At 36.6% G+C, this 26,842-nt stretch overlaps 1 protein-coding gene across 2 annotated transcripts; it reads right to left on the reverse strand.

Annotated features, from left to right (window-relative positions):
- PDE6C (phosphodiesterase 6C) lies at positions 1 to 26,135 on the reverse strand. Of its 2 annotated transcripts, none has more exons than XM_030951281.1 (22): positions 25,465 to 26,135; positions 17,105 to 17,257; positions 16,909 to 16,998; positions 16,535 to 16,675; positions 15,971 to 16,045; positions 15,818 to 15,882; positions 15,645 to 15,711; positions 14,879 to 14,926; positions 14,522 to 14,671; positions 13,699 to 13,842; positions 13,546 to 13,614; positions 11,243 to 11,389; positions 10,740 to 10,847; positions 10,521 to 10,630; positions 8,388 to 8,475; positions 6,823 to 6,923; positions 5,602 to 5,709; positions 4,968 to 5,031; positions 4,111 to 4,185; positions 3,883 to 3,966; positions 2,814 to 2,967; positions 1 to 44 (listed from the first exon to the last, which is right to left on the reverse strand). In XM_030951281.1, the coding sequence occupies exons 1-22, from the start codon at positions 25,942 to 25,944 to the stop codon at positions 1 to 3; spliced, it is 2,565 nt and encodes an 854-aa protein (XP_030807141.1). In that variant the 5' UTR covers positions 25,945 to 26,135. The 2 variants fall into 2 exon arrangements, with proteins under 2 accessions (XP_030807141.1, XP_030807140.1); XM_030951280.1 differs by having other exon boundaries at positions 1 to 68.
- Positions 26,136 to 26,842: the final 707 nt, after the last annotated feature.

Raw genomic sequence — 26,842 nt, forward strand, 5'->3', positions numbered from 1 at the left:
TTACAAAACTACACAGGTTTTGGATTTTCCTTCTTCACCACCACCTCCACCACCTCCAGCAGCACTTTCTGTTAAAAAACAAGGAAGGAAAGTAAAATGAGTATTTTCTGTTAATTTTAGCTGCTCTAATTCCTTATTATGGAGTGCTGCTTTTATTTTATGCATATTATGTATGTTTGGCTGTCTGAAATTTCACTGCTTGTCTGGGATATTGGAATAAGAACAATGACACGTTATAAATACATATGTGTATATAGTGTAGGAGTTGATACCAACATTTCTCAACGGAACAAACAAACACTGAACCACTCTTACTGGAAAGTTTCAGTAGTTAAAATACATGACTGTCCCACACATACAAAACTGAGGTATGCAAGCCATGCCAAAGAAAGAAACTCTTGAATCAATATAATCTGTGAATCTATTTTTGAAGCAGATGATACAAAAACTTTAATTTGACCTGACTGCATAAACCTTTTTCCAACCCTGCATGAATCCCTTTGTAAATACTAATTAAGAGAGAGACTTCTCATGTTTTTATTTATAGCTACTGATTCTGTTACTCTCTCTCAAATGATGCCACAGATGTTCATTGGTCATAGTTAAGATTCTTTCAATGTAATAAACTGCATTTCCAGATTCACTTAAGGTAAGATACCAATATTAGAATTAAAACTTACATTTGAAAGCTGTGGATCACCATGTTACTAGGTCATTTTCGACCCTTTCCACCTGCATTGAAACATGTCACATGATCAGTGTCCTACCCTCTGTAATTTGTGGATATAATCAACACTATGTTACTAACTATGTATTTGATTTTCTCAGTTTAATACTGTATTTTGCTTTACTTCAGTTCTGAACTTTCCACTGTAGTGGTTCAGCAAACATGTTTATTTTGTGTCTACTGAATGGCTAAGAATAGCCAGGTCAGTGTGTTCTAGAGAAACCACCATGGTTCAGCATGTATCAAATCTTTGTTTGTATGAACTGACTTAACAAACCCATATATTTACATGGCCTTGATTTGACAGGGTCAGATCTGTTCTTCACAAATGCCCATGGCCTCATTCCAACGTGTGTTTTTAAAGGATGTAGAAAATTCCCTTTTGTTTTGTGTTGCCAATTATGATATGCAAAGGCCAGATCCTTAGATTCTGCACATAAGTCTGTCCATGCTTGCCTGTGTAAGGTTTCCTATTTTCCTATTAGGAAAACACTTAAGTGATTCCAAATACCAATGATATAGCATGGTCCTAACTTCCAAGTGAGAGTAGAAATAAATGACTCTTCCTAAATTGATGATTTAATTTCTATTTAAGAAGCTTACACTTAGGAGCATTGGATCTGACTTTGGTAACATTTTTTGGTAGTATTCTGTGCTGAGAAAGCAAATGTATAGGGAGGTTTGAAGTTGTGTAAGGAGGTCCCAGGTTTTGTTTTGTTTTGTTTTGCTGGTATTTCTGTAAAGATCAGATGGTTATGTTCCAGTGTAAGGAAAAAGTACTTTTTTCATACTGACAACCAGCTAGTTCTCAGCAATAAATGAATCTTAACTAAAGTTATATGATTTCAAAAAAATGAAAGTGTAATTGAAAATAAATTTGGGAGCAAGTAGGAGGGTGGATTTTCTGTGAAAATGTGTGTAAGTAGTATCACAGTGTGAGCAGACCAAAATATTTGACTCATTCTATTAAACTTTCAAAAATCTGCTTTGATTAAATCATGTAACTTACAGTACTTCTTAAACCACTTTGCAACAACTTTTGGATTTTTTTTTTACATTTGCTTTTACTGTAACCTAGTACCAATTTTGTAGGAGCCTATAACTATTTCACACACTGACAGTAACTTGATGGGTGGCCTTGAATAGCTTCTTTTGTGTGAAATGGGAAGAATACTCACCTATTTCCCACAGGCACTGATTAACAGCTAGATTATTCAGAACTGTTTTATATTTTAAAGATGTGTGAAACACAGAGTAAACTAACTTTTCTTCTTCAAACTAGCTGACCATATATCACTGTTTTAATCACACATGGGTTTTTTTCTTCTTTGAACCTGTTCAGTCATCTCAATCAATTGGCAGAGCTGTAGCTGCTGCTCCACGTGCAATACAAAGAATAAAAGTAACTGACTCATTTCACTCTTACACTTGAGTGACAGGTTTCAAGTTTCTGTAAAATCAGGTTCTCTTCTAGGTTATGCTATGCAGAACCATGCTTCCAATTTTAGGACTTGGTCTGTCTTTGGAAGATTAATGTTGAATTTTTTATACAAGAGAGTGTATTTCAGCCAAGAAAATTGTGGTGTGGAACTAGAGCCAAAAGCTTTATCTTAAACTTGGAAGAGAAGTGGGGATTGTCTCTGGTTTTTTATGTTCCAAATGCATACTCTGTTCCCTTATGTTTTTCATTTTCAACTGAAAACAAAGCACCTGAATACATTTGGGGCTGATGCCACACAGAATTTTGATGCATATCTTGTATTTAAGATATGCAAGGGTTTAATTACATTCAGTTTCAAGTCTTTAGATAGAAGAAATGTTACATTCCCTTCACTTTTGTGGTGGTCATATTATATAATTCTGAAGTTCAGAAAATGAGATCAGTGTACTGGATTTGCGTAGTCTTTAAAGGTTACTTCTCTTTCAAGTAAAGATAAACCTAATTTGGCTGATTCAGAACTTGCATACCATTAGCATAAAGTTTAATATTGCACAACTGCACTGCATGTGTGAATCTGAGAGAGAGAGAGAATATGTTGGCTGCCATAAAAATATATGTAAATGAAAACCTAAGAAGTTACTTAACCTTTTTGGGCAGCTGCTTCTTCTTCCTTTTTCTTTTGTTCCTCAATAGCTTTCATCTTCTCTTCATATTCATCAGCTCGTGTTTTCCATTCAACCCTGTTGTTTTGAAGACCATCAAACATAGGTGTAATTTCCTTGTGAAACCTTGAGAATTCCTGTACAAGCAATTGAAATTAGTAAATTAGAAATTTGTAAGCACTGACTAATTGTTAAGTCTGAAATTGTGGAAATACTGTTGAGAAAACATTTAATTTTTCTATTACATCTAATTCCAAGGCATGTTGTTGGAACAATAATGCCCTATTGTGCACATAGTCTGTTAGAAAAATATTGTAATCATATGTTGCACATTTTAAAATCTTCCCTAATCCCACATATGATAGCCTGACTCAAATACTACCACTGTGATGCATGATATTTTATCATAATTGATATTTGATATTTTATCAAATAATACAACTGTGATACATTATATTTTACAACTGTGATACATGATATGATCAGTATCAGGATACAATTAAAAAGTCTGTTATCCTGTAATATATTCCAAGCAGATGAGGATATTTCTGAAGATGTTAAAAATCACATCACATGCCTGGTATTTTTGGATAATATTAAAAACTAGACAGGGATGAAGAATGTAGACATTTCAGTGCCTTACAAAAGAAACAGCGTATCTACCTGCCCCAAATATTGCATATTTCTATTCCCTATGCTGCGTTATTAACTGCTTTCTGTAACTATCCACGTTGCTTGCTTATATTAAATGGGACTAGGAAGAATCAAGCTGGACTTTGTAACTCAGTCTTTCCAGCAATAAGAAATCCTCAGCACCCTGAAGTTTCACTGGGGTCTTCCTCTTTTATGAATTTGCTTCACATGTCTTGAATTTATTCTATGGGAACAATTCTTTGATGTAACAAAATACAGAAAAATTATGGTGGTTGTGGTAGTAGTTCACACTGTGACCAAGAGTACTGCTGCTGTTTAGAATTTTTTACTGCAACGTCTTATCACTAATTGTGCCATGAGAACTGCTGGAACAGGGAAACAAAACCAGTTATTCTTACCTTGTACACGAATGTACACACAAAGTCTATGAAACCAACTTGGAGCTTAGGTAGTTCATCTCCTTTGTTTCTGTCCATCATAGGCTAGAACAAAAGAGCAGTAACTTAGAATATGTAGATATCATGCTTTTTGGTATAGTGATCTCATAAGCATCATGGTTCATTATTTATTCAATGTTTTAATAACAGTTAATATTGCTTAACACAGTGAAATTATTTAGCACTTACAATAGGCTGTTGCTGTAGCACAGTTCGTTCCAGGTCGCCTTGCTCCCAGAATTCATTTGCGACCATGAGGGCAACCTGAAGAAGTACAATTCAATGAAATTGTGAGCAGAAAATAGAAAATTGAAATAAATAAAACAAGGCTTTCCAGAAAATGTGAAAAGACCTACATACACTGTCTGGTGTACTTAAGGCTTTTCCCAGAAAATTATCACTAGCAGTATTTTGATGTATGCTGAGTAAATAACAGATTATTGCCAACAGAAACAAGACAATATTAACAACATGAGTCTTGTAATACCTGTAATGTGTATAACTTAAAAGAATAAGTATTTGCAGTTGTATTTTGATTATGCTTTGTTAAAACATATTCATGTGAGGCTAAGTGATGAGCTTCAGCAGGATGGTCAATAAATAGTGGAGTACTTGAAGTACTTAGGTACCACTCTGTATTAGAGAATTTTAGTGTGTTTAAGCTGCTTTGCAATGGCACCAAGATCTATAGAATAGACACAATTCAAACCATACTGTTGTTAAATCTGTGCCTTAAAAATAGCTGGAAAGTAGCAAAAGTTGTCTAGCAAAGAAATAATTAGGTGATATTTTAAGGGTAGCTAGAACAGCTGCCAGAATCAGCGGTGCCGATTTTAGTGGAAGGACAAGTAGAGAAGGGCTGACAACTGCAGAATGATTGACCACCTACACTCACAGTGACAGAAAGGTAGTTGCTTCTTTTCTGGAAGCAACAGGTACTTAAATATGCATCAAGTAATAATAAGTTATTTTTTTAATTGATCATGCACCAAATGGGCAATAAAACAAAGAGTAAATGCAGTATTGTCTACTTCAAAAGTACCTACCTTACTCTGCACTTCCCAGGGCTTGGTTATTGCAGACAGGTCACATCCAGTCATCATCATAGCCCTTTGAAAACAAAAATCAAAAGAAGATTATAGGGTTGGGTGTCAGGAAGATGGTACTAGACTCTTTTCAGTGCTGCCCAACAACAAGGTGAGGAGCAATGGCAATAAACTAAACCACAAGAAGTTCCACCTCCACGTGAGTAAGAACAAATATCCATTAAGGGTAGAAGAGCACTGGAATAGGCTAGCCAGGGATGTTGTGGAGTCTGTCTGGAGACATTCAAAACCTGCCTGGACCAGTTCCTGTGTAATCTGCTCTAAGTCACCCTGCCTTGGGAGAGGGGTTGGACAGAATGATCTCCAGGGCTCCCTACCAAACCTAACTATCCAGTGTGCTAGAATGATTATTAAAAAAAAAAGGTCTCGGTGTTGAGGAATTTAAGATGCCAAATGAATTGATACTTTGCACATTTTAAGAAGATTATAGGCATCAGTTTCTAAATTAAAATCATGGTTGTGCTTATCATTGGACAATAACTAAGTCTAAATATGCATGTTTAGGGGCCCAAATTCTTTTAAAATCTAGTCCTAGATAATTGATTGAATAAGGAGTAAAATATTAACCACCTACATGATGACTTCTTTTTTCGTTGGGTCAATAGATATATACTTAATTGCCTGCTCTTCTGTTTCCATTTTTTCAATTGCATCCACAATCTTTTGAAACATAGTTCTTTTCCTGTTAAACCAATAAAGCATATGTTACTGAATGTGAGTTCTTGCATTAAAAATAAAATATATAATCATATTTACGTTATTTGTGCTTTTCCCAAGTACCATCCTAGTCATAGTAGTATCAAAGTAATATTTCCCTGCTGTTGAATGGAAACTTTTTAGGTAACCTAGAAACTTTGATTTTGTTACATACCCCTGGCATGTGAAATAATATGTCAGAGTTCCTGACAAAGAAACAACCAATTTCCTACCTCTTCAGATTAAACCCTTTGGGGTGACATTCTCATTTTTTTAGCATTACATGTTCGTTACTTTCTGTAACATACAGAATTGGGAAAAGTGAAGCAAATACTAACAGATGCTCTGCCACTCCCTCCCACCAAAAATCCTAAGAGTTACTAAGACCTGACTGAAAAGAACTATCAAAAACATAAGCCTGTCTTGCTACTGCCTCACAAATCTTCTAGTTTGTGCTTTGAATGAATGGAATAATGGAATTACTCCTCTCTAAATTTTAATAACTGCTATTAAACAATTTCCTGAATTTTTACCTGTCTTGTGACTTTAAATTGTCCCAGTCATAAAACAAAAGTCTCCCCATATCTTTAAGATACCCATTATTAAAGCACACTAATTCACTAACTTAAGAACAGAATTGATAATTTGAAATTTGGAGTCTTTGGCATATTTAGCACTGGGAACAGTGGACATCTGACAGGTTTTTTTAATTTTAAGCATGCTCCTGCTTACTCTGAGTATCTGTTGTATGGTATGTTAAATGTCACACATGCACACAACCTTACGATTAGGTTATTGCATCTACACTTCTGGAATACAGTGATTGCTGTAACTAAATGTATATTGGAATGACCTACTAAATGTATTACCTACTAAGTATTATATACATTCATGCATTCTCTAATTTGAAAGCTTATAATCAAACTAAGAATGCCTTGGTTTTTGCAAGAGTTAGACTCAATGACAATGTTAAATAGAGCTCTGTTCTCTGCATATAAACATCTTTGTATGCTGTATATAAACAACTAAAAAACTACAGTTATACATTCAGTAGGACTGATTTTTTTCAGTAAGAAGTTATACAGAATTTAGTACTTACTTGAAATACAAAGCCAAGTCAGTTGCTATTATTGCAACTTCAAATAAGTGCAGAACGGTTTCATACTGGCGCTTATTTAGGTTCTGGAAGATGTTTAAACTCTGCAAGGTGGAAAGTTTAGGATTTCAATTCCTTTTATAACACTGTCTTTGGTTTGTACTATACAGATTGTCTCACAGAATAGGGTAACAAAATTGGCCAGCTATAGTCCTTAAATTAAAGTAATGATAAAACTTAAAAATTCAGATTCCATTAACCTAATTTTCCTGACTTTTTAAAACTTCCCAATTCCCTCTTTTTTTCCTGTTAAACTGGGTTTGCACAGTTGCCTGCAGCAGTGCATGTGCAATGTCCTTTTCCTCAGGCAAAGGGAATGAGACCATCATACAGCATTTTTCTAGGTGTCTTGGTTTTATTTCCTTCTTTAACAGAGATACAAGACCTGCATGACCCAGGGCACAGCGATGCTGGTGAGAGCCTCCAGAGGTCCTGCCAACTGCTCTGCCTGAGAGCAGGAGTCACTCACTCCCTGGCATCTCACATTTGACAAAGTACGTCGCCATCAATAAAGGGAAAGGTTTGTTAGTTTTCATATCGTAAACCTTCTAGGTTTTTTATTAACATAGTGCTACTGCTTAGCATAAGGATTTATTCTGTGGCCTCATGAGGTCAGGCAACAGCATCACCACAGGGATTAGAAGTGGAAAATGAGGGTGTAGTGGGCGCCTGCCCTTCTGCAGCAAACAAGGCATGGAAGGGGTGCATATGTGCATGCACTGCTGCTAAACCACCCTCCAAAATACATGGCAGAGTGTAAATAGTGTGTTTTGCAGCAGCCGGGCAGAGCCTGACACCGCTGAGGGCAGGGTGGCCGGTGCCCAGTGGAGGAGCCGGGCCCTGAGGGGCAGCTGGGCCTGGGGGTGCGGCGGGAGCATCCCCCCGCTGCTGGGGAGGGCAGCTGGGGACGGCTGCCCATGCAGGAACATCGGGAATGGAGCTGTGGCAGAGCCTGTCACTCCCGGCCCTGTTAACCCTGAGGGGCAGCTGAGCCTGGATGGGACGCTGGGGACGCTTCCCATGCAGGAACATCGGGAATGGAACTGCGGCAGAGCCTGCCGTTCCCGGCCCTGTTAACCACGCAGGCTGTGGGGCGGGTCTTGGCCTGAGGGCAAGGGGCCTCTCCATGGACATCTCTTGTTCCTCAGCTGCCAGAGCCTGCAGCTGAATTCAGACCTCATAAACCAGGTATAGCTGCTTAATGACAAGATTACATATATATATATATTACATTTTCTGCTTTGGTTTCAATATCAGCTGTTTTGTGCAAACAGAAAATATCTGAAGAGTGTGAGCGAGGCCCAGAGGAGAATCTTTTCTGTTCCAGGACAGAATCACTGATGTTTCTCTAACAGTGGAAAATGCATAAGAATTTTTCTTAAACTTGTGAATTTTAGCATTTCTTATGTGGACCTAGAGAAATGCATGAGACCCAGTGAAATTTGGAGCATTGTAGTTTAATTGGATCTTCAGTGTTGATTGGTGTGAGCAGAAGGTCCATGACGTACCTCATCTTGCAGCAGGGTTTTACTGTACTCTAGGTGATGCCTTTCCAAAATGGAAGAGCCATGAAGTTTTGCCAGGGGAGCAGCTGACCTGTGGAAAAATAAGCAGTTATTTAGAGTACAATATATAAAAATAGAATTTGAAGGCAATAGTTTTTATTCAGGTTTCATATCATTGGTATGATAGTGTAATCTGTATAAATTAGCTATTGGCATGATGCAGAGAAAAAACCCAATTTGCTTCCCTTCCTTTTTGTAACTGAGTAATGATGGAACTTGGATAGCACTGGGTGTCAGTGCCCACTGAAGTCAAAGTCATTGTTAGATGCCTCAAAACTCAAAAACTTTGGTATTTAAAATATGGCTTCATTTTGTCCTGCATGTTCAGTTTTGCTGTTTGTTCAATCTATGCTCCTTTTAGGTACCTTAAAAGTAGCCTTTATCCATCTTTTAGTGTTTATTCTGCTGCATGGCTCTTGTACATCTGTAATGACTGGGCCATATGCCCTGGGATTCTAGTTGGCCATAACTGAAATCTGAAGTAACAGAATATGCTGGTTTTGCACCACAGAATATAATGGAGTTTAATTCCTCTAATGCTCTTGGGCTACTTTACTCCCCCAAAATTGCCTTTTTATGGACAGCAAAAGTCCTGATAGCCCAGGTTTGTTCCATTTTACCACAGGTCTTAAAGCATTCCCCTGATGTTGGACTAAGCTTCAAGAAGAGAAAATTCTGCATCAGATTATGGCTGTGAGATGAAGGGAGAAGCATCCTACTTACATGGGCTCCAGGTAGTTCTACATGTTTGAAAGTGTATTTTCCTCCTTTTTCCCTTGGTTTATAGCTCTGTTTCCCACATAACCCAAGGTGGATTGCAATGGCACCCCTATTTTCTGATGTGATTAGGACTGTCGTGGTAAAGCCTGATGAGTTCTATAAATAGCTTTACTGCATATGACCTCATGTAGAGGGCTTTCGTCTAGGGAAGACCACAGTGGAAAGATTTAAACCCAACCCACTACAATCCCCCTTAAACTTGTTTGGATGAGAGGCAGTCCATTGAATAAGAATCAGCATCTGTCATTCTCTTTCCTACGTCACCTGGAGAATCCCTGGGAATAATCAGAAAATCCCTTTGCGTCACTGCTCTAGCACACAGGCTGAAAAGGCTGAAATGTGAGCAGTGGATTCAGGGTCAGAGGGGTAGGATCAATCACTCTGGAGATACAGCTGGTGGAAACTAGCCAGAAAATGGTAATCTTCTGATACACAAGACATTCTAAGAAATGTGTTCTCTGGCCAGCACATGGAAACAAGCCCACACAGATCACATAAAATACTTAATGGTAGGGTGTTCACTCCTCAGGAGAAGAGTAGGTGTCACCATGATACATAATGTTTTAATACAAGGGAAAATTTAAATGAATTAATGGAGTTTTTTTCATAACAAACAAGGTAAAAATCACAAAGAAATCCTTTGGACTATTTTCTCAGGACATATTACAGCATGAATTGCAAAGCTTGAACCTCATGATGTGTTAACTTCTGGGCCTGTGGACCCAGCAGTAGAACTCAAGCTTGTTGAGTCAGACTTTTGTATAACATAGGAGATTACACCTCAGGAAAGGGCCTATATCAGGAAACTGAATGTGGGGAAGAGCAACTGAACTAGTCAAATTAGACAGTGGAAAACAGAGCAAAAAATTCTGTCTCACTCTAGACTGGCCCTTGTCTATATCACATCTCGAATCACTTTCCAGAAAAGTGCTTGTGCCCTGTATAGAAAAAGTAATCCAATTACGGATTTTAATTTACTTTACTAATTTCTTTGTGTCCTCATGCACATGAGGCTTTGTCTACTACAATCCAAGCATTGCTAGAGTTTTAAAAAGTTAGAGTCTTAAAAATGGATTGCAGCTTCAGGAGATCCTTCTAAGATTCTGCCTTTGCATTTTGTCTTTGTGTTTCAACTGCCTGAAGTGCTCTGGGGCAGAAATCTTCTGTAGCATAATTATTTATTCATGCCAGATGAATATGGAATAGATACCTAATATTTTTGCAAGTTTTGATGTTTTAAAATTTGTTTTCCACTAAAGGGAGTACATTTCCGTATATTTGATCACTTGTACTTACTTCATTTGATACAGGTTATTGGTCCCTCTGTGATCAATGTCGTGGCAGAAAGCAGCAGCAACCATGGCAAAGGCTTCTAAATCAGTATAGTATTTCTTTATTTTTCCTGTCTGTAAAAGAAAACAGATAACTCTGAGCATGTGTCTTCCTGAATTTTCCATCTGGAGTTGAAAGAATACTACTAGTTAATGAATTTGGGGTTAATATTAGCAACATTACCATCAGCAGAGTAAACATTGTTTGTCCCACATTGAATCCATGTCTCCAGTTATGGTAAGTGATATCCCGATAACCTTTCCTGACTGTGTACATCCATCTTGTAAGGACCTGTTGGGAACAAAAGGGAGCAGACAGCTATTAATTGAAACAGAACAAAGGAGCTCCCATTAAATAACTAGAATATACTATGAAATTCTAGAATATACTATGAATTTTTTAATTTTGCAAGTTCTTTGAAAACAAATGATTCTCATTGAATTAAACATAGAAACAGCAAATTTTTCTTACATAAATGCATGTGGATTTAATTCCTTGCCTATCTTACACAATTCAGGATTAATTTGATATTTTTCTGACAAATATGTAAACATTTCATTGAGAACGGACTATTGTTAAACATACCATTAATATTTTAGTATTGCCTACTTCTAGATTAAAGCATGTAAAACCAGATATTTTTCTTCTATTTAAGAATAAACATAATGAAGAAAAATAAACCAGACCTCAGCTGGGACTTTGAATTTTTCAACAACATTTATCTCAAAGAACAGTCGTATTCCACAAGTTATCAGGCCATGCTCTGTAACAGGGAAGTCACTGAAGCGGAATTCATACAGTTCTAAATCTTTTGGATCAGGTAATTCTTCTTTCTGTTAGGAAATATCAAAAACAAGGGGTTTTCTGTCAAGAACAAAGATGGAAAAGCTTTTTTAATTTTCTTCAGTAGAAATACTGTTCAAGGACAGTATGCTTATTATGTCTTCAAAGGTGTCAGGTGTCAGTATGAACTAATGTGTATTAAATTATGAAATATAATCATGATACTGCTGGCTTTCTTCTCAAAATTAGTAGATAAAAACCTTGGGCAATTCCTACTCTGAATTCCAACAAAATGTGTTGCCACCTTCTCAACATTTCCTTAGTTTAGAAATCTTGGTCCTAGGAAATTCTCTTCCCTGGTATAAAATCCCATGATTCTCCCACTTTCAGCCTGATCTCAAGGCTGCATTCATGTTTTTATCAGCCAAATTATATTGCCTCTTTTGTATATATGATACAGATTCGCACTGAATAGCCTAACTGGTAATAGTGCTATTAGTGAACTGTTGTCTAACACTCTTCATCTCTCTCAAAGCCTAGAGAGAGCAGCATCTTATTTTAAAGAGTGTGTTCCAATCCAAGCAAAATTCTTCAAGGAAGTCTGATGCAACACAAAAATAGCTTATGTTATCACAATTACTCCCTCCTCAGTAGTCTATAAAGGATCTTCACTTTATAAAGAAAAAATACAACTGAATGTATGCATATATTTCAACAAATAAGGCTGATCATCCCTTTCCTTCTCCCTGGGTTTTTCCTTTATATCTACACAGATCTGAGATCAAGGACAAAGAAACCTAGATCAGTGTTGTTTTAAGACCCATTACTTGGTGAATCATCAGATCTAGAAACACCTGCTTTATCCTATTAGTTATCTGGGATTCCAGGTCTTCTAATAGGATAAAGCACTTGCATGTAGCCTTGGTAGTGCAGAAGATCTTAGACCTTTGAATTTGTGACTCCACAATGTTGAAAGAACAACTTGGTTTTTATAGATTTAAAAATTCATACCAGTATTATGTTTTTAAATTTAAAGCCTGTATCAGAATAATCAGATTTTGCTCTCCCCATGGAAAAATTTTTAAATGTCCATTATTTTTTGAAGATTTTCATACTGCTAAATTAAATTTCTTTAAAAGGCATGTGAAGATACACACGATCTGTTGATGTTTTTTTTTCACTACTTGCAAGCTGTGTGGGCATCTGTTGTGTGGAAGCCAGTAAAACATTAACACCAGTGCATTCCAGCATGCATGTATACATAACTAAAAAGAGTTTCATGAGATCTTTTCCCTATGGCTATGTGTACATTAGCAAATGTGGTATAATAGGAGGAAACGTGAAGTGGTTGGTACTGGAAGTCAACAGATTTGGGTGTATTTTGACCTTTTTTCTTCAAACTAGCTCTGTTATGATCCATTAACAGTGGAAGTTCATTCAGTGTTTTCATTCAGAGCACATATTTGCTCTTTATTTGAGTTTTTCTTCAGATAAAGGCCAGATAAAGGCCAATTCATGTGCTCTAGGACTGTTGAAGTGCACTAAATGGGCAAAATTAGGAGTTTTCTTCCAAAGACAAGGCCTTTCTAGATTGAAATACTAAGGCAGCCAGAGGACTGCACTACAAACTCATTTTTGTTTTAGTAGTAGCAGAGTAGTAGAGCAGAGAACTCTTTAGGTCAAATATGTTTTCTCTCTGTGGAGTCACAGGTCACTGTCTTTAGACTTCTCTGCCTAAAGAAATGTAGGAAAAAATAATCTGAAAGTAAGTTTGTTCCACTAGATACTGCTACCTACATTCTCTTACCTACAATGCAAGTGGCCTCACCACAACATCACTTTCTTTTATTTTCAGAATTAAATAAATTAAGTTCAGTTATAGATATAGCATTTTCCCTATGAGCATTTTAATAAATGTAACAATTTAAATGTTAATTAATATAAAAATGTCTATGTAACTGTGACTGTCCAAGTGTCTTAATGTACATTTGTAACAGAATGCTTCCCTTCCTGTGGGTACCAGTGGGGTCTGCACAAAGAAGGAGAGAAGAGGGTGAAGATGTGTTGCTAAATCAACTCCATTTAGCCTGATAGCTAACATTGATTGTATTCATCAGGATTTCACCATACCCAATCTTTTCTATGATGAGGACACATTACTCTGTGATATAAATACACCCCCTGAATTTTCAGTTTAATGACTTACCAAAATCCTGATGAGATCCTTTTGATCGCATTCATCTAAACTTTTTGCATTCAATTTCTCCTTGTATTTCTAAAAATGAAAAAGAGTAAGAAAATTCAGGTTTTGTGTAGTAAGTTTGCTGTTTTAATTTTGTGGCTGTGGACAGAAACTTACCAGGATAGATTCAACTTCAGCAGGGGTGGCCTTTGTCTGGTACATAAGCATTTCCTGAGCAATGTCTTTCCTGTTTTCAAGTTTGTTCATTTTGTCATAAGTGTCAGTATTTAAAACAGACCACCCCAGGAACTGTGTGAGAGTCTGCAACAAAGTCAAGTAAAGCAGAGATGATGCCATGACAACAGAATGAACCTGAAAATTTGAACTTAGCTTTCTTAAAGTCCCGTTTCTGTTAGTGCCCTTTGAAAAGCAAGGTGCCACTCTACTTGTTAGAGGCCTTTAACTTCCTTCAGCCAGTTCTGTTAGCACTCACAGCTTCTAATGACATTTGACTCATTAAGTAATTAATATTCCCATTTTATGTACCTGACTTTGAGGCTTACGAAGCTAAAGTCAAGTGGGTGGACTTGGGTACACTGTGTAGCATCTTACCTTGCCTGAGTGCATGCGATTATGAACGCTCTGTGAACTCCTGTGGTCACAGGCTTGGCATCCACTGGCAAGCAGCACACCATACCTGCTTACCCACTGCTACTTAGGACATGCTGAACGTCATTAAAAAGTCAAAGGATTAAAAGTAAAATTATAAGCAACTTTTGTTTATTGCTGGAATGTAAATGATCACTTAAAAATTTTCAGTTTTATAAAGCGAGATAAAATCTCAGATTCTTAAGAAACTGCAGTGTGAAGAAGATAGACTATTGGCTAGATGTTAATGTGGCCTATTTGAATTTTTTTTTACATATAAAAATGACTTTTTACTGCAATATTTTTTTAACATCACATAGCTCCTCAAACCCTTTAATCCTATTAAGCTTACCTCAGTGATCTGTTCATCATACTCGTCAAAAGGTTTTCCATCTTTCCTGTTGTAAAACGTTGCAACTCCCACAATTTCTTCTTTTTTGTTGACAATAGGCAAAGACAAGACGTTTTTGACAACCCATCCTGATTCATCCACTGGTCCTTTCTGTAGGAAAACCAAAAACCAGGAAATGTGTATTTCTTTGAAAGTAATAATGCAGCTATGGACGTAAGCAATGTAACAAAAATATTTTTTTTTGTGCATCACAATAAAATGAGAAATTATTTATACAACTAACTGTATAACCAATTAATGGCAAGCACTAGAATGTTTTTCTACAAAATTTATAATTATTAACATTACTGAATTTACCTGAAATGTGAAGTATTCATCTGCTGGTGCATTCATCATGTTACAAATCTACAGCATAAAAAAAAATGACATATTGCTGAGATGGAATATAATGTGCATCAAAACTTAGTCTAATATTTTTTAAAGGAATATTTCTTTTCTAAGCTAACAATAGTGGTGAGCCTCCTAGCTAGCTACAGAAACTGAAACTGTTCCTCTTAAATTAGATGTAGTTATTCTAACAGACGTAATTTTGGAACGTTTGTAGCAAAGTCCCTCAGTGTCTCACAGTGCAAAAGCATAATGCTTAAGAAAATCACTTCCAGTTTTAAATGGCATGGAGGTTTCTAGAAATAAAAAATTGAGTACTAATTGGGCTCTATTAAAAATGCTACAGGGTTATCCATAGCTGTCATACATCCTGACTTTGAATTACGTATGTCTATGCAAGAAGATATAGGAAATTAGGAAAAATTTAAAACCTTGCATGTGATGATTTTCTTGCTTTGACATTTTTTGTGACATTTGGCACACCAGGAAAGTGACATCAGACACACATATTATTCCTCTGATATCATCACAATCTGAGGGAAATTATCCTGCTGTTTTCACCATTTGGGTTGATGCTTTGCCTCCATACAAATACTGATTCAGATTATTTCACTGGAAGCATCATGGTATTTTTGTAGAGGATTTTGGTCATGGGGAGGTTTGGGGGGGTTTTTGTTCAGTCAGAACAACTGCATGATATTTAAAATGCTAGTTTTTAGTTTTGCCATGAACTTACAAGACCATTTTCAGCCACATACGTTGGCAATCCACTGACAAGACACCAGTGATCTGCTGGAGGTGACCTTTTGAGAGACAATGAAATTAATTTATTTCTACAATGTAGACATTTTATTCTGTCCCAGCAATGTCTAATTACTACACATTCATCATCTGCCAGTGAATACTCACGGAATGACTTTGATTTCTTCTTGTCCATGTAACAGATAGTCAATAATCTTATAAAAGTTGACTTCCTAAATAAAAATATAAAAACATCTAGGTGACTTGTAGAACTTCAGTATCAAACTTAAGATTCATAAAAAGAAAAATTAATATCCTCACTCGTCCATCAGGTGTCTTGGGGCCTTTGTAAGGCTCTGCCTCCCCCAGCCGGATTGGCCACTCGTCATAGAACTCCTGAGAAAATGATACACAGGGAAAAAAGGAAAAAACAAATCAGTTCTGGGTTCATAGATAACATCACATCTGTGTATTACAGTTTGATTTTTATTTCTACTTAGTTTAAAATGGTCATATTTCAGATAGCATTAAGAAAACATTGGTAACTATATTCCAGACAAGAAATGTTTGCCAGCAAATTGCAGGCTAATCTTATCCCTAAATAAGCTTAATTGTTCTTCTAGCAGGTAGATGTTTCTAAAGCAATAATCAGACCTGCACTTCCACCCTTTCTTGCATGGAATTATGAATATGAAAAATTATTTCAGAATTGGTCTTTATGTTTATTTTGGTTGTATCCTTTGCCATATTTATATTTTGCATGTAATCTTTGTAACATTGTTAGGTTTTAAATAAATTATCCCCAAGAGTTAGAAAGCATGGGAACTTTGTGTCTTGGAGACTTCACGTTGGGAGTTTCTAGCAAGTAGGAAAAATAGTTTTTACCTTCTCTTTAGTCATGTCCAGCAGACCAACAGAGTATCTTTCACAATTCAAATACATTCGAATAGTATACAGTGCTTTATGAAACTGTCGTTCTATATCTGTTAGCTCTTCAAATACTTTGTTGGCAGACCACAAAAGCATCTATTTACAACAAAAGAGAAGGAGGATAATGTTCAGAACAGTAAGAAAACATAAACATATGAATCCTAGGCATTCCAGAATGAAATTATAAAGTGCATCACTGTTAATAAATTTTAAAAAGAATAAATAGATTGTATCCTTAGTTCAATAAGATTGCAAGTTTATAAAATAGTGGGAATGATAATTGTTTCAGAGAAAAAATGAACTATTTTTATTAAAAAATGCTTCTATACCTGGCTTTTTCGTGATTCGATATTGTAGAGATACGACGTATGATTATTTCTCATCATCAAAGATATAAAGTTGAGGTATTTTTTAAATACCTAAAAATTATAAAGATCAAAAATTAAACAAAAGTATTAAATTAAGATATAGAGTCACTTAAACTACTTGTTGAACTAAAAGTTGTGTTATTGTGTGACATTTTACCTCTTCATCCTCTTTTGAGAACTCAGGGGCATTTAATTTGTTGAGTGCCATCACAACAGCAAGCACCTCTTTACCCTGTGTAATTGCCGTTGCCAACATATTGACTGTTTTATAACCAGTTTTTTTGTCCATGAAGTCAGAAAAATGGTTGTTCTGAAGAAAAAGGGGAAAAAATCACAAGTTAAACACAGAACAATTACCATGCCAAGAGCAAATGATCATTTTATTTGGTAACTGATGTTTGCAATGCTGTGAGCACTGTTTCACAGTGCAGCAGGTTTATACTTGGAAAAACACATTATCATTACTTAACTTGATCTTGCAGAGTTATATGTACAAGCTTAACCGAAGCATTGGTTATGAAGGTAGCCTCTGAAACCAAGTTTTGTGCAGGTCTTTATTATAATGCTGAGGAATTAAAAATATGGGAAATACATGATTTTGTGACTGCCTGGGAATCTAATATATATGGTTTGTGTTTTAGAGAATTACTTCATATCTGTGTTAATATTTATTATTATTGTATTAGTTCAGTAAATAAAATTCATTATGCATTTCCTTCATACAATATTTAAAAGTACCTCCTGTCCTGTATAAAATACTTATGGCAGAGAAGCATCCCCAGCAGGTATTGCCCTAGCTGACCTGTTTCTTATTCCTTCCTGTCTGACACACTCCCATCCCTGTTGCTCCCATCTCTACAGGCTCTTTTGGTTAAAGCAGAGGATATAGGTATAGGATATAGGACCAAAGCTGCTTTTGTTGAATGTGTGATCCTGTGGGAATAAGGCCATGTGACTAATGAATGAGCCACAACTCAATACTCCATATTTACATTTTCATCCTCAAAACCAAATGCTGAGAAGGGTTTAGCAAAAGCTATTATTTTAAAATTTTTAATGTAAAAATATTGAGAAGCTAGTTCATGCTTCATGGATAACTCATATTATTTATTTCATATATTAACTCATATATTTATTTCCTTATATCCAAGAAATTCTTGGTGTTTTCTTCAAAGACTTTAGTGCTCTCTTTAATATAATAAAAAAGGGATTTAAACATTTTCAGGGAAATCTGGTTGTCAAGGGTTGTTATGTTTTGTTATGTTATTAAAATACATCTGAATGAGGTGAGTTATGAGTTGGAGGTTTGAAATCTGTTGAGATGTGCATACTGAGAAGTGCCATGGTTCTACTCAGCAGCTAAAATAGCCAGACTCTGTCTTCACAGAGCCTTTTCCATCCCCTCAGATTTCACTGTTAACATGTCAGTACTCGAACTTCTCCAGAGATGAGCACTCAGCTCACTTATACTGCATGTCTATGCCCAGAGCTGCAAACACTGCTGCTATTCATTATTACTGCCTTAGCTTAGGCAGCTGACATCTGCGTGGTGCATCCCAAGGTGTCTTCCTTGCTCACAGGCTGGAGAATGTTGCAGGATGCTACATCATGGAACTTCAGCTTTCATAGAGTATACATAAAGCTTCTTAAAGAAAACCCCCCAAAAATAAGCATTTTCTAGGTTATAAAATCAAGCATGACAATGCTTGGAAATGGCAGAAGTAAAATACTTTGTTTATTATTTAAAATTTTCCTCTTAATTTTCTTCTGCCCCTCTTCCCTCTAGCAATTGTTTCTAGTATAGGTTGAATTTATAGCATATACAACTCTAACAAGAAAGACAGAATTTTATTATGCCATCAAAATATTAGGGTTTGGCTTTTTCCTTGTTTTTCATAGTCTTTAGGCAGTCATTCTTTTATGTTTGCATTTTATATTTCCTTCTAGGGCTGCATTTCAGTGAAACAAATTAAATGTCTGGAAGTAACTCTTAAATATTGTATTTATGCCCTGGGCTCTCTAACAGAGAATTGATTCCTTTAAGGACAATCTGTGTCATCCCCATAAATCTCATTCAATGTATCAGGCTCTAGGTCCCTGGAAAATATAGCCACTTTTGAATATATTGTCCATGTGAAAATGGGACGCTTTCTCTGTTTCCAACAAACTGCCTGAGTTGTTATTTTCTGTTTTTCTCAGAGAAAGGCATAGGAGCATCTCCTGTAACAGACATCCAGAGAAAATGCCAGGCAATCTCTCTCTTCTGTGTGAGAATCAAATACTGTCCTGCAGCCTGCTAAACAAGTATGTTATTACATGGAAATATTCGGTTTTCTGTGGGATGTATTATCTACCAACACAACCATTCTGGACTTGGGTATGGTTTTGAGCTTCAGGTTTTGCATTTCTGACTGTTTTAGCCATTGAAAACCCAGTAAATTAGACAGGTAACTTGACCGTGTTTTGAAGTCCCTCTGTCACTAAAAGCATCTATTGCCCTGGTGAGGCCCAGGTTCCTGGGTTTAGGGTACTGCATTCTGCTGTGAAGGAATCAATAAACACTTCAGACAGTCCTGGATTTCTGAACACTTAAAAGGAATCTGTAGACACCAAATTAGATGAATCAGCAGGATTCAGCTGCTGTATCTTACTTTGTTTAATAATGCCAGAATGAAGGTACAAGCAGCGGTGGTCAGAAGTGTTCAGAAGAAGCGCTTTGGTCATACAATTTTTGCAAAGGATAGAAACATTTTAATACAAGTCTCTGTTAATAAACAGAAAGTTTAGTAACCACAAGCCATCCTGTGCCTAGATAGTGTGAAGCAGAAAGATAAAAATACCTTCTAATGAATTGGCAGCATTCCCACAGCACATACAAAGACTCCTGTCTCACATGGTTTGCACATACAAGCAAAACATGGTGCTTAGATTTAGGTTTTTCATTATTGAATATTTTATACATAATCTCTAGGAGTTTTGAAGCCTTTATTTCCAACAGAGTTGTAAAAATATTTTCTCTTGGGAACATAAGTGCTTTCTTTTTTCCAAAGAAAATCACTCTTCACACTATCTAAGGAATCATGTTCAAAGACGAATAAGCAAGAAATGTGGTCTGCAGTACCAGAGCCAGAAGAACATCTTGATGCTTCCAGGACTACATGAATGTGGACACTTAGTCTGCTTGAGCCTGGTCTTATGAATCAAACTATCTTTTAGAACAATATTTTGAACTTTCAGCTCTAAGTGAAATCACAAAATAGGCTTTAAAAGAGAAATTATGGACAAGAAATCTGCTGCTAACTCCCTAATTGTAGTACATGGCAGACATTTCCTACTAGCTCCATTTAATCTTGAGATTCCAAGCCATTTACTATACAATGATCAGTTCTTTAAATAGGCCCTGAGATATGCAACGTATCCTGGATTTGCGGGAAGCCAGCACGACCAGCTAGCACAACCCTTTCGATGGAGGAATGTTTCCTAATATCCAATCTGAACATCTCCTGGCACAACTTGAGTCCACTTCCTGTTATCCTATTATTTGTTAGTTGGGAGAAGAGGCTGACCCCCACCTTTCAGGGATTTGTAGACATTGATAAGGCCCCTCTAAGCCTGCTTTTCTCCAGGCTCAACACCCCCAGCTACTTCAGCCACTCCTCACAGGACTTGTGTTCCAGATCCTCCTTCAGCTTTGTCACCCTGCTCTGGAGATGCTCCAACACCTCAATATGTTCCTTGTAATGAGGTGCCCACAACTGGGCACAGGATTCAATGTGTAGCCTCCCAGTGCTTGGTACAGGGCAGCAGTCTCTGCCCCAGTCCCGCTGGCCACACTGTTTCTGATCCCAGCCAGGATGCTCTTGGCCTTCTTGCCCAGCTGGGCACTCCTGGCTCCTGTTCAGCTGCTGTTGATCAGCACCCCCAGGTCCTTTTCTGCCCGGCAGCTTTCCAGCCACTCCTCCCTGTGGTGCTGCCTGCGGTTGAAGTGACCCAATGCACAACAGGTAAGATTTAATCCTGCAGGTGAGGAGATAGGTCCAAGACAGCAGATGCCTGTTCTCCTCCACCTCTTTCCCCTTGTAAAGCACAGAGGAAGAAGGGGTTACTGTGACCCCTTGCAGTTATGACTATTTTGCTCCTGTTGGCTGGGAGGTTCTGGTTTGGATAGATGAGCTCAGACTGCACATATTTCTTTGCATCATCTCCACACGTTTCTGGTTTTCTTTCTGGTGGTTCTACAGTATTTCCTTCTCTTCCTGATCATTTGTTCTTCCACTGATTGTCTTGCATTTGGCTCAAATTTCTCAGAATTTTAACCACTTGATAGGTGGCAGTAATGTGTTATAATGCTTCATCTCTTACTTCTACTTAGCCTAATGTTTTTGTTTCATAATGACATAATTGAGTATGAATAGAAAATGAAAAAACACATACTAACCATCTACCTGGACCTTTCTTAGGCCACACTCCAAAAATTAGATATTGTCAGGGATGTCAATTTTATTTTAAGGGGTAACTCACTAGCATTACAGAACAAATTGACTTTGTTATTGTCAACATGACTAGAGTTATGTTCCTGAAATGCCTGCTTGTTATTTGCCATATGTAGGGATTATTTTGCAACTTCTTGAAATTGGATTTGTATTATAGTAATTGCTTTTTCACATGAAACAAGAGATAAAAGGAGCTTTTAATTTTCATTTTTAATGTACTTTTCCCCTTCAATTTTGGAAACTTTCCTGTTAGAATAGTAAATAAAGAATTGGTTGGGTATTTTTTCTGGAAGGCACAATGAATAGAAATGTGTTCCTGTATTAAAATATTCTGGTAAATTGACTAAATCTTTGCCATTATAGAAGATTGGGATGTGTTTCAATTTTTCCAGTTAATATTTGTTGAGTATGAGTTTCTGGCAATCTAGCGTTTATTATCAAGATAAGATGAAATGGAGGAGCAGACATTAACATTTACAGTGCATATTCTTCCCATGCAAAAAGCTACCTCAGACAGCCTGGAGTCTGGGGACCAGAATATCCACATTAATCTGAAACTCCTGTCAGTTTAGACAGGCCTGCAATTAAAGTCTCTCCCACTCTTGGCTTAAAGTGTAGAGCTGCTGTTCTGAAGCTGGATCAGCTTACAAAGGGATGATACCAGTGCTTGCAACTTGAAGATGTGTTTAAGTTTATTTGTACCGTGGGTTTCCAGTGGTTAAATTAGGTGCCACAACAATCACTCTTCTGGCTGTTTAATCTGAGTTGGAATCTCCCATGGTCTCTTATTTCTTCACTTCACTGGGAGTTGTGAATTGCAGTGCAAGACCTCTAAAAATGAAGGCTAGTTACTTCAGCATCAAAATATTTCAGCTCCTTTATAGATCTAATCCAAAAGCCTTCACTTTTGAAGCATTTCCCACCATTTTTATAATTTTATATTCAACTAAAACAGATAATATTATTTCTTGAGTTTCTAGTCCTTAATTAAATCCTTGTTTTCAAATACCTTTGAACTGAAAGGAACAGTGCAATAATTTAAATAGTTTATGGATTAAAGCAAATATATAAAGTCTTTATTATTGATTTGTGCAAGCTGAGAATGTGAGATTTTGATTCCCCAAAAAATACATACTCCTTGTAGAAGTATTTTTTTGTTCTTAGTTTTATTTGGAAATAATGCCTTGGAGGTATAATGTTGTCTGTGTTATCAGCTACTGTTAAAAGAATACTAATGGACATATCACATTTTTTTGTGGCCTATTATTTTAGTTTATAATATTTGAGGCACATGATCTGCTGTACACTGCGAATAATGTGAGACAAACTATTAGAGGAATGGTCCTGCCTGGCCTCCTGTTTCTCACAACTATGAAATCCTGGATTAAACACTATTAGCTCTCACAGTCAACAGGTCCATAATCTTGTGGGGAGGAGACTGACTACTAAATTAATTATCAAAGGTCTGTATCTTTCCCTCCGCTTTTATTTTCTGGAGCATTAGTCAGGATGAGGAGCTTCCTCACGTTTATTGGTACCTTTCCAGTTAGAAGGAGATAATCCCTAAAGAACTGGTTACCAGGCACTAAAAGTGGAGTCATTTATTTTTCAATGATTTATTGCTGTTGTGATCTTTTATTACATTTACTTTTGTTATAAAGGGGTAATGATTGAAGCATGAAAATGTCACACCATGCCTTTGTCAATGTTGTCATGTACTTAAGACTTAAAAAACACTATGCTGTTTGGATATGGACCGTGTCAACAGTAAAAAGTGGATAGAAATAACATTTTTAAAGTACTAAAGCCAACTAAAGATAATCATTGTGCATTTTGTATTCTGACAAGGCACTAGGGGAAAATTTCTTCTCTGGCTTAACTCTTCCTGTCAGTTTTTGTTCCTAATGTGGGTAGCAGACAATCTTGTTTGACTGAAGTGTATATGTAGTGAACTGAAAAATAAATATCCTTTCTAAAATGTGATAAAGACTTCTGTGGCTGCATATTTCTGCTGCCATGGACTAATTATATGCTTTAAATATTAGTGATTCAAGCTGCAGTTCTGGGTTTGCTATGGAGATAAAGATTCTGGTAACATAATAGGGAGATCTGCTTGTGTGAAGAGTGTGAACTTGGACATTGACTTTTTGTACACAAAGAATGTAAATCCTGACGTTTTTGAGATCTTTAGGGCTGTTTTTAAATATCAAATCTTGGTTCCAGAGAAGTCTCTGGGGGTTTTGCAATTATGTAAAAACTGTCAATATTCCAATAATATTTAGTTACCAAATTTAGATTAATGAGACCCTAGTTGAATTGCATTTTTAAATGTGTGCCTAATGGCATAGACCTCAGTAATCCTAAGAGAGTAAATGGGTGCCTAAGTAAAGATTACCTTAGAATGATTGAATAGTAACAGATACTCAGATGACATAAATTAATGAGGAAAAAACACCTAGCAGGATTAGATGGACAGAAAAGTTCTCTTACTTAAGCATGTATAAATAACACTTGTCACAAAATTTTGAACAAATCCTAATGCAAACACAGAAATATTTGGTTAGCCCTGCTCTGGGCACCTCTGATATAATGATATTAAGAAGCAGTGCAGTGTCTGATACAAGGCACATCTTCCCTGATCCTCCTGATCTTTTCTCATGTAATCAGTCTTATGAACTTGGACGGATTATCCTCCAATCTCCCCACGTGGTGGTAAGAGGCAATAAATCAGACACTTCTTGTCAGAACAGCAGCCATTGAAGAAAGGATATTAGTGGTCAGTTGAAAATGAACTGATGGTTTTCTCAAATCAGTCAGTCTTCTGTTTGCCCCTGTGATTTGTACTGACATCTGAGGCAGTTTACTGTATATTGGAATGTTATTTTCCTATATATAAACATTCATTTGTTTCTGAGCTTTAAAAGTAGCCCTTTATAACTTTTAGCATGATAAAAGATAATTTTTGTTTACCTCCTGCAAAACATAGTTAATTGCAGTGTATAAATATTTTTGATTATTTGCATGGAGCATAGGACACAGCAGTGGTTTCTATCTCTCAAATATTCTGAAATTTTAAATTGACTGTATAGGAAATACTGTGAATCCAGACTGTCATCTTGCTAATTATCTTAGCACCATTTGATTATGTTCAACATAGGCCTAAAAAGAAATGAAGATGGCAGCAATTGATGATGCAAGGTTAGTTATTTTTAAGGAAATCTTAAAATTCAAAGCATGTTTGAGCTACATGTCCCCATGTATTTCAGAGCAGTTTCTAAAGCAGATATCACACGTGCGTGTTTCACTTTTTTTAGGTCACTCACCATTTTAATTAACATTTGTAATCAATAAAAATAATAAAAATTAAAATAAATAAATAATGTAATAAATAAACTCTTATCAGCACCTTAAACAAAGAAGGTGATTTAGCACAGATTCAACAGGAACCTCAAAAATGTCAGAACAGCTCTGACTCAATAATTTTCTTCTATAGATGGTTTTGAACTAAAGCCCTGGATCCAGACATACTCAAAATCAAACCCATTTTAAATCAAACACTGACATAAAGCTGAACATGCATGTTGACATCATCTTCCTTTCTCCTCATTCACTTACTAATAAATATATATCTTCATTACAAAAGCTGCAAATTAAATGATTCAGAGATGCATGCATGGCAGCATGAAATAATATCAGAGAACACTTGCAAGCCCATACTGGAAAACAGAATACAAGTCTGCCTTGTTCAGCACAAACTCAGGTATTTAATGGTCTCTATTAATCTAATATTCTCCTCCATTATTGTAGTCATTGACATTACAACTGCTGCAAGGACACTAAAAACACCTAACTAGGCAACTTTATGTGGTTCTATTGGATTTTAAGCCATCTCTGCAGATGCTTTTCTGATGTTATTGGTCTGGATTTCTGTCTCAGATTTTTCTGCAGAACAACTTTTTACCTCAAACTCTGGGCAGGAAGAAGCAAATGCACATAACCCCATACCCCAAAAGAAGTCACTTACCTTTGTCACATCAGGTATATTAAAAAGCTTCTTGGTATGAGCAACCCATCCCACTATCCCAATGTCCAGAGGAAAAACAGTCTCATTTTCTGGTTTCACCAAATTCTGCTCATAGTTGGAAGTTGGAGTGATATCAAGAATCCTGGAGGCTACCTCTGGAATACCATTTCGGGAGCGACAAATGAACAGACTACACCGATCAGCGGCCAGCAGCTGTGCCAGCCTCTGCAGGGCCTTGTGCACCAACTTTTCCATAACACATGCCTCATCCTGAAGTTCTGATACCAACTCAAAAATTATGTTACTCTCCTCCAGACGGGACATTTCTTTGAAGCTGACTCCTTCCTTCACATCTCCAGGGTTCACGTTAAAGATACTTCCCACCACTTCAGGTCTCATTTTTCGGTCGAAATACTCCTTGGCAAATTGGGGATTGTTCTCCAAGTATTTTTCAACGGCATCTTTATTTACCTCACCCATTTTTGCTGGATTTTTGTTAAGATTTCTTTTAGAACTGCATCACCATCAAAGCAGGAATGGTAGCAAAAAGTCCTAACCTGTTACTAGTAAGAAAAATGTACTTTGTACATATTGTATAGCTCACAGACATAATACATTCATCTTCCTCTGTGGCTTCCAAGCCTTCTGATACTCTTGAGATATGACAGAAGGCACTGGCTTAGCATCTTCTTAGTGTGAGATCTTGGAGACCGCTAATTAAAGAGATGTCAGGACACTAAACCCCTGAGCATTCTTAGCTCATAAATCCCCAGGGAGCCATTTTAGCATTCTAAACTAACCAATTAATTCTTATAAAATTGTCTGATGTGTAGATATGTGTACCTGTGCGTTACCTCCTTCATTCACTGTATATATACTGTGCTGTGCACACAGAAGTTCCTATTAAAACTTCATATAAGAAATTCCACCCAGACCCTTACCCCACATTATACACGTGCACAGATGTACACACGTGTATTTGTGGGAGGCACTTAAGGGCAGGAAAACAGAATGTTATGGAGAAATCTTTTAAAGGTTAGAACTTAGCTTTCCTTGAAATAGTCAGGAGATGACAGAAATTGGATTACTAAAAGTAAATAATTACGAAGCTATACATTAATAAAATGGTGAAATTCTTAAGACCTTACAGAAGTCTGAGCTTGCTTAAGTGCTCGAATGATTTACCTAGGTGAAGATGGAATAAAAGAATTAGAATGTGACTTAGCACAGCCAGATATGGCTTATTCTCTTTTTTTTTCCCTTCAAAAAGAGAGAGACAAATAAAGAATAAAATCAGAAAACTGATTAAATTTAAACGGAGGAAACAGTAAAATTCATAAGCATAAATATCCAGTCAAGGTCTACTTTTCTTCAGAAA

This window comes from Camarhynchus parvulus, chromosome 6 (genome assembly GCF_901933205.1).
Source record: "Camarhynchus parvulus chromosome 6, STF_HiC, whole genome shotgun sequence".
Classification (NCBI taxonomy): Eukaryota; Metazoa; Chordata; class Aves; order Passeriformes; family Thraupidae; genus Camarhynchus; species Camarhynchus parvulus.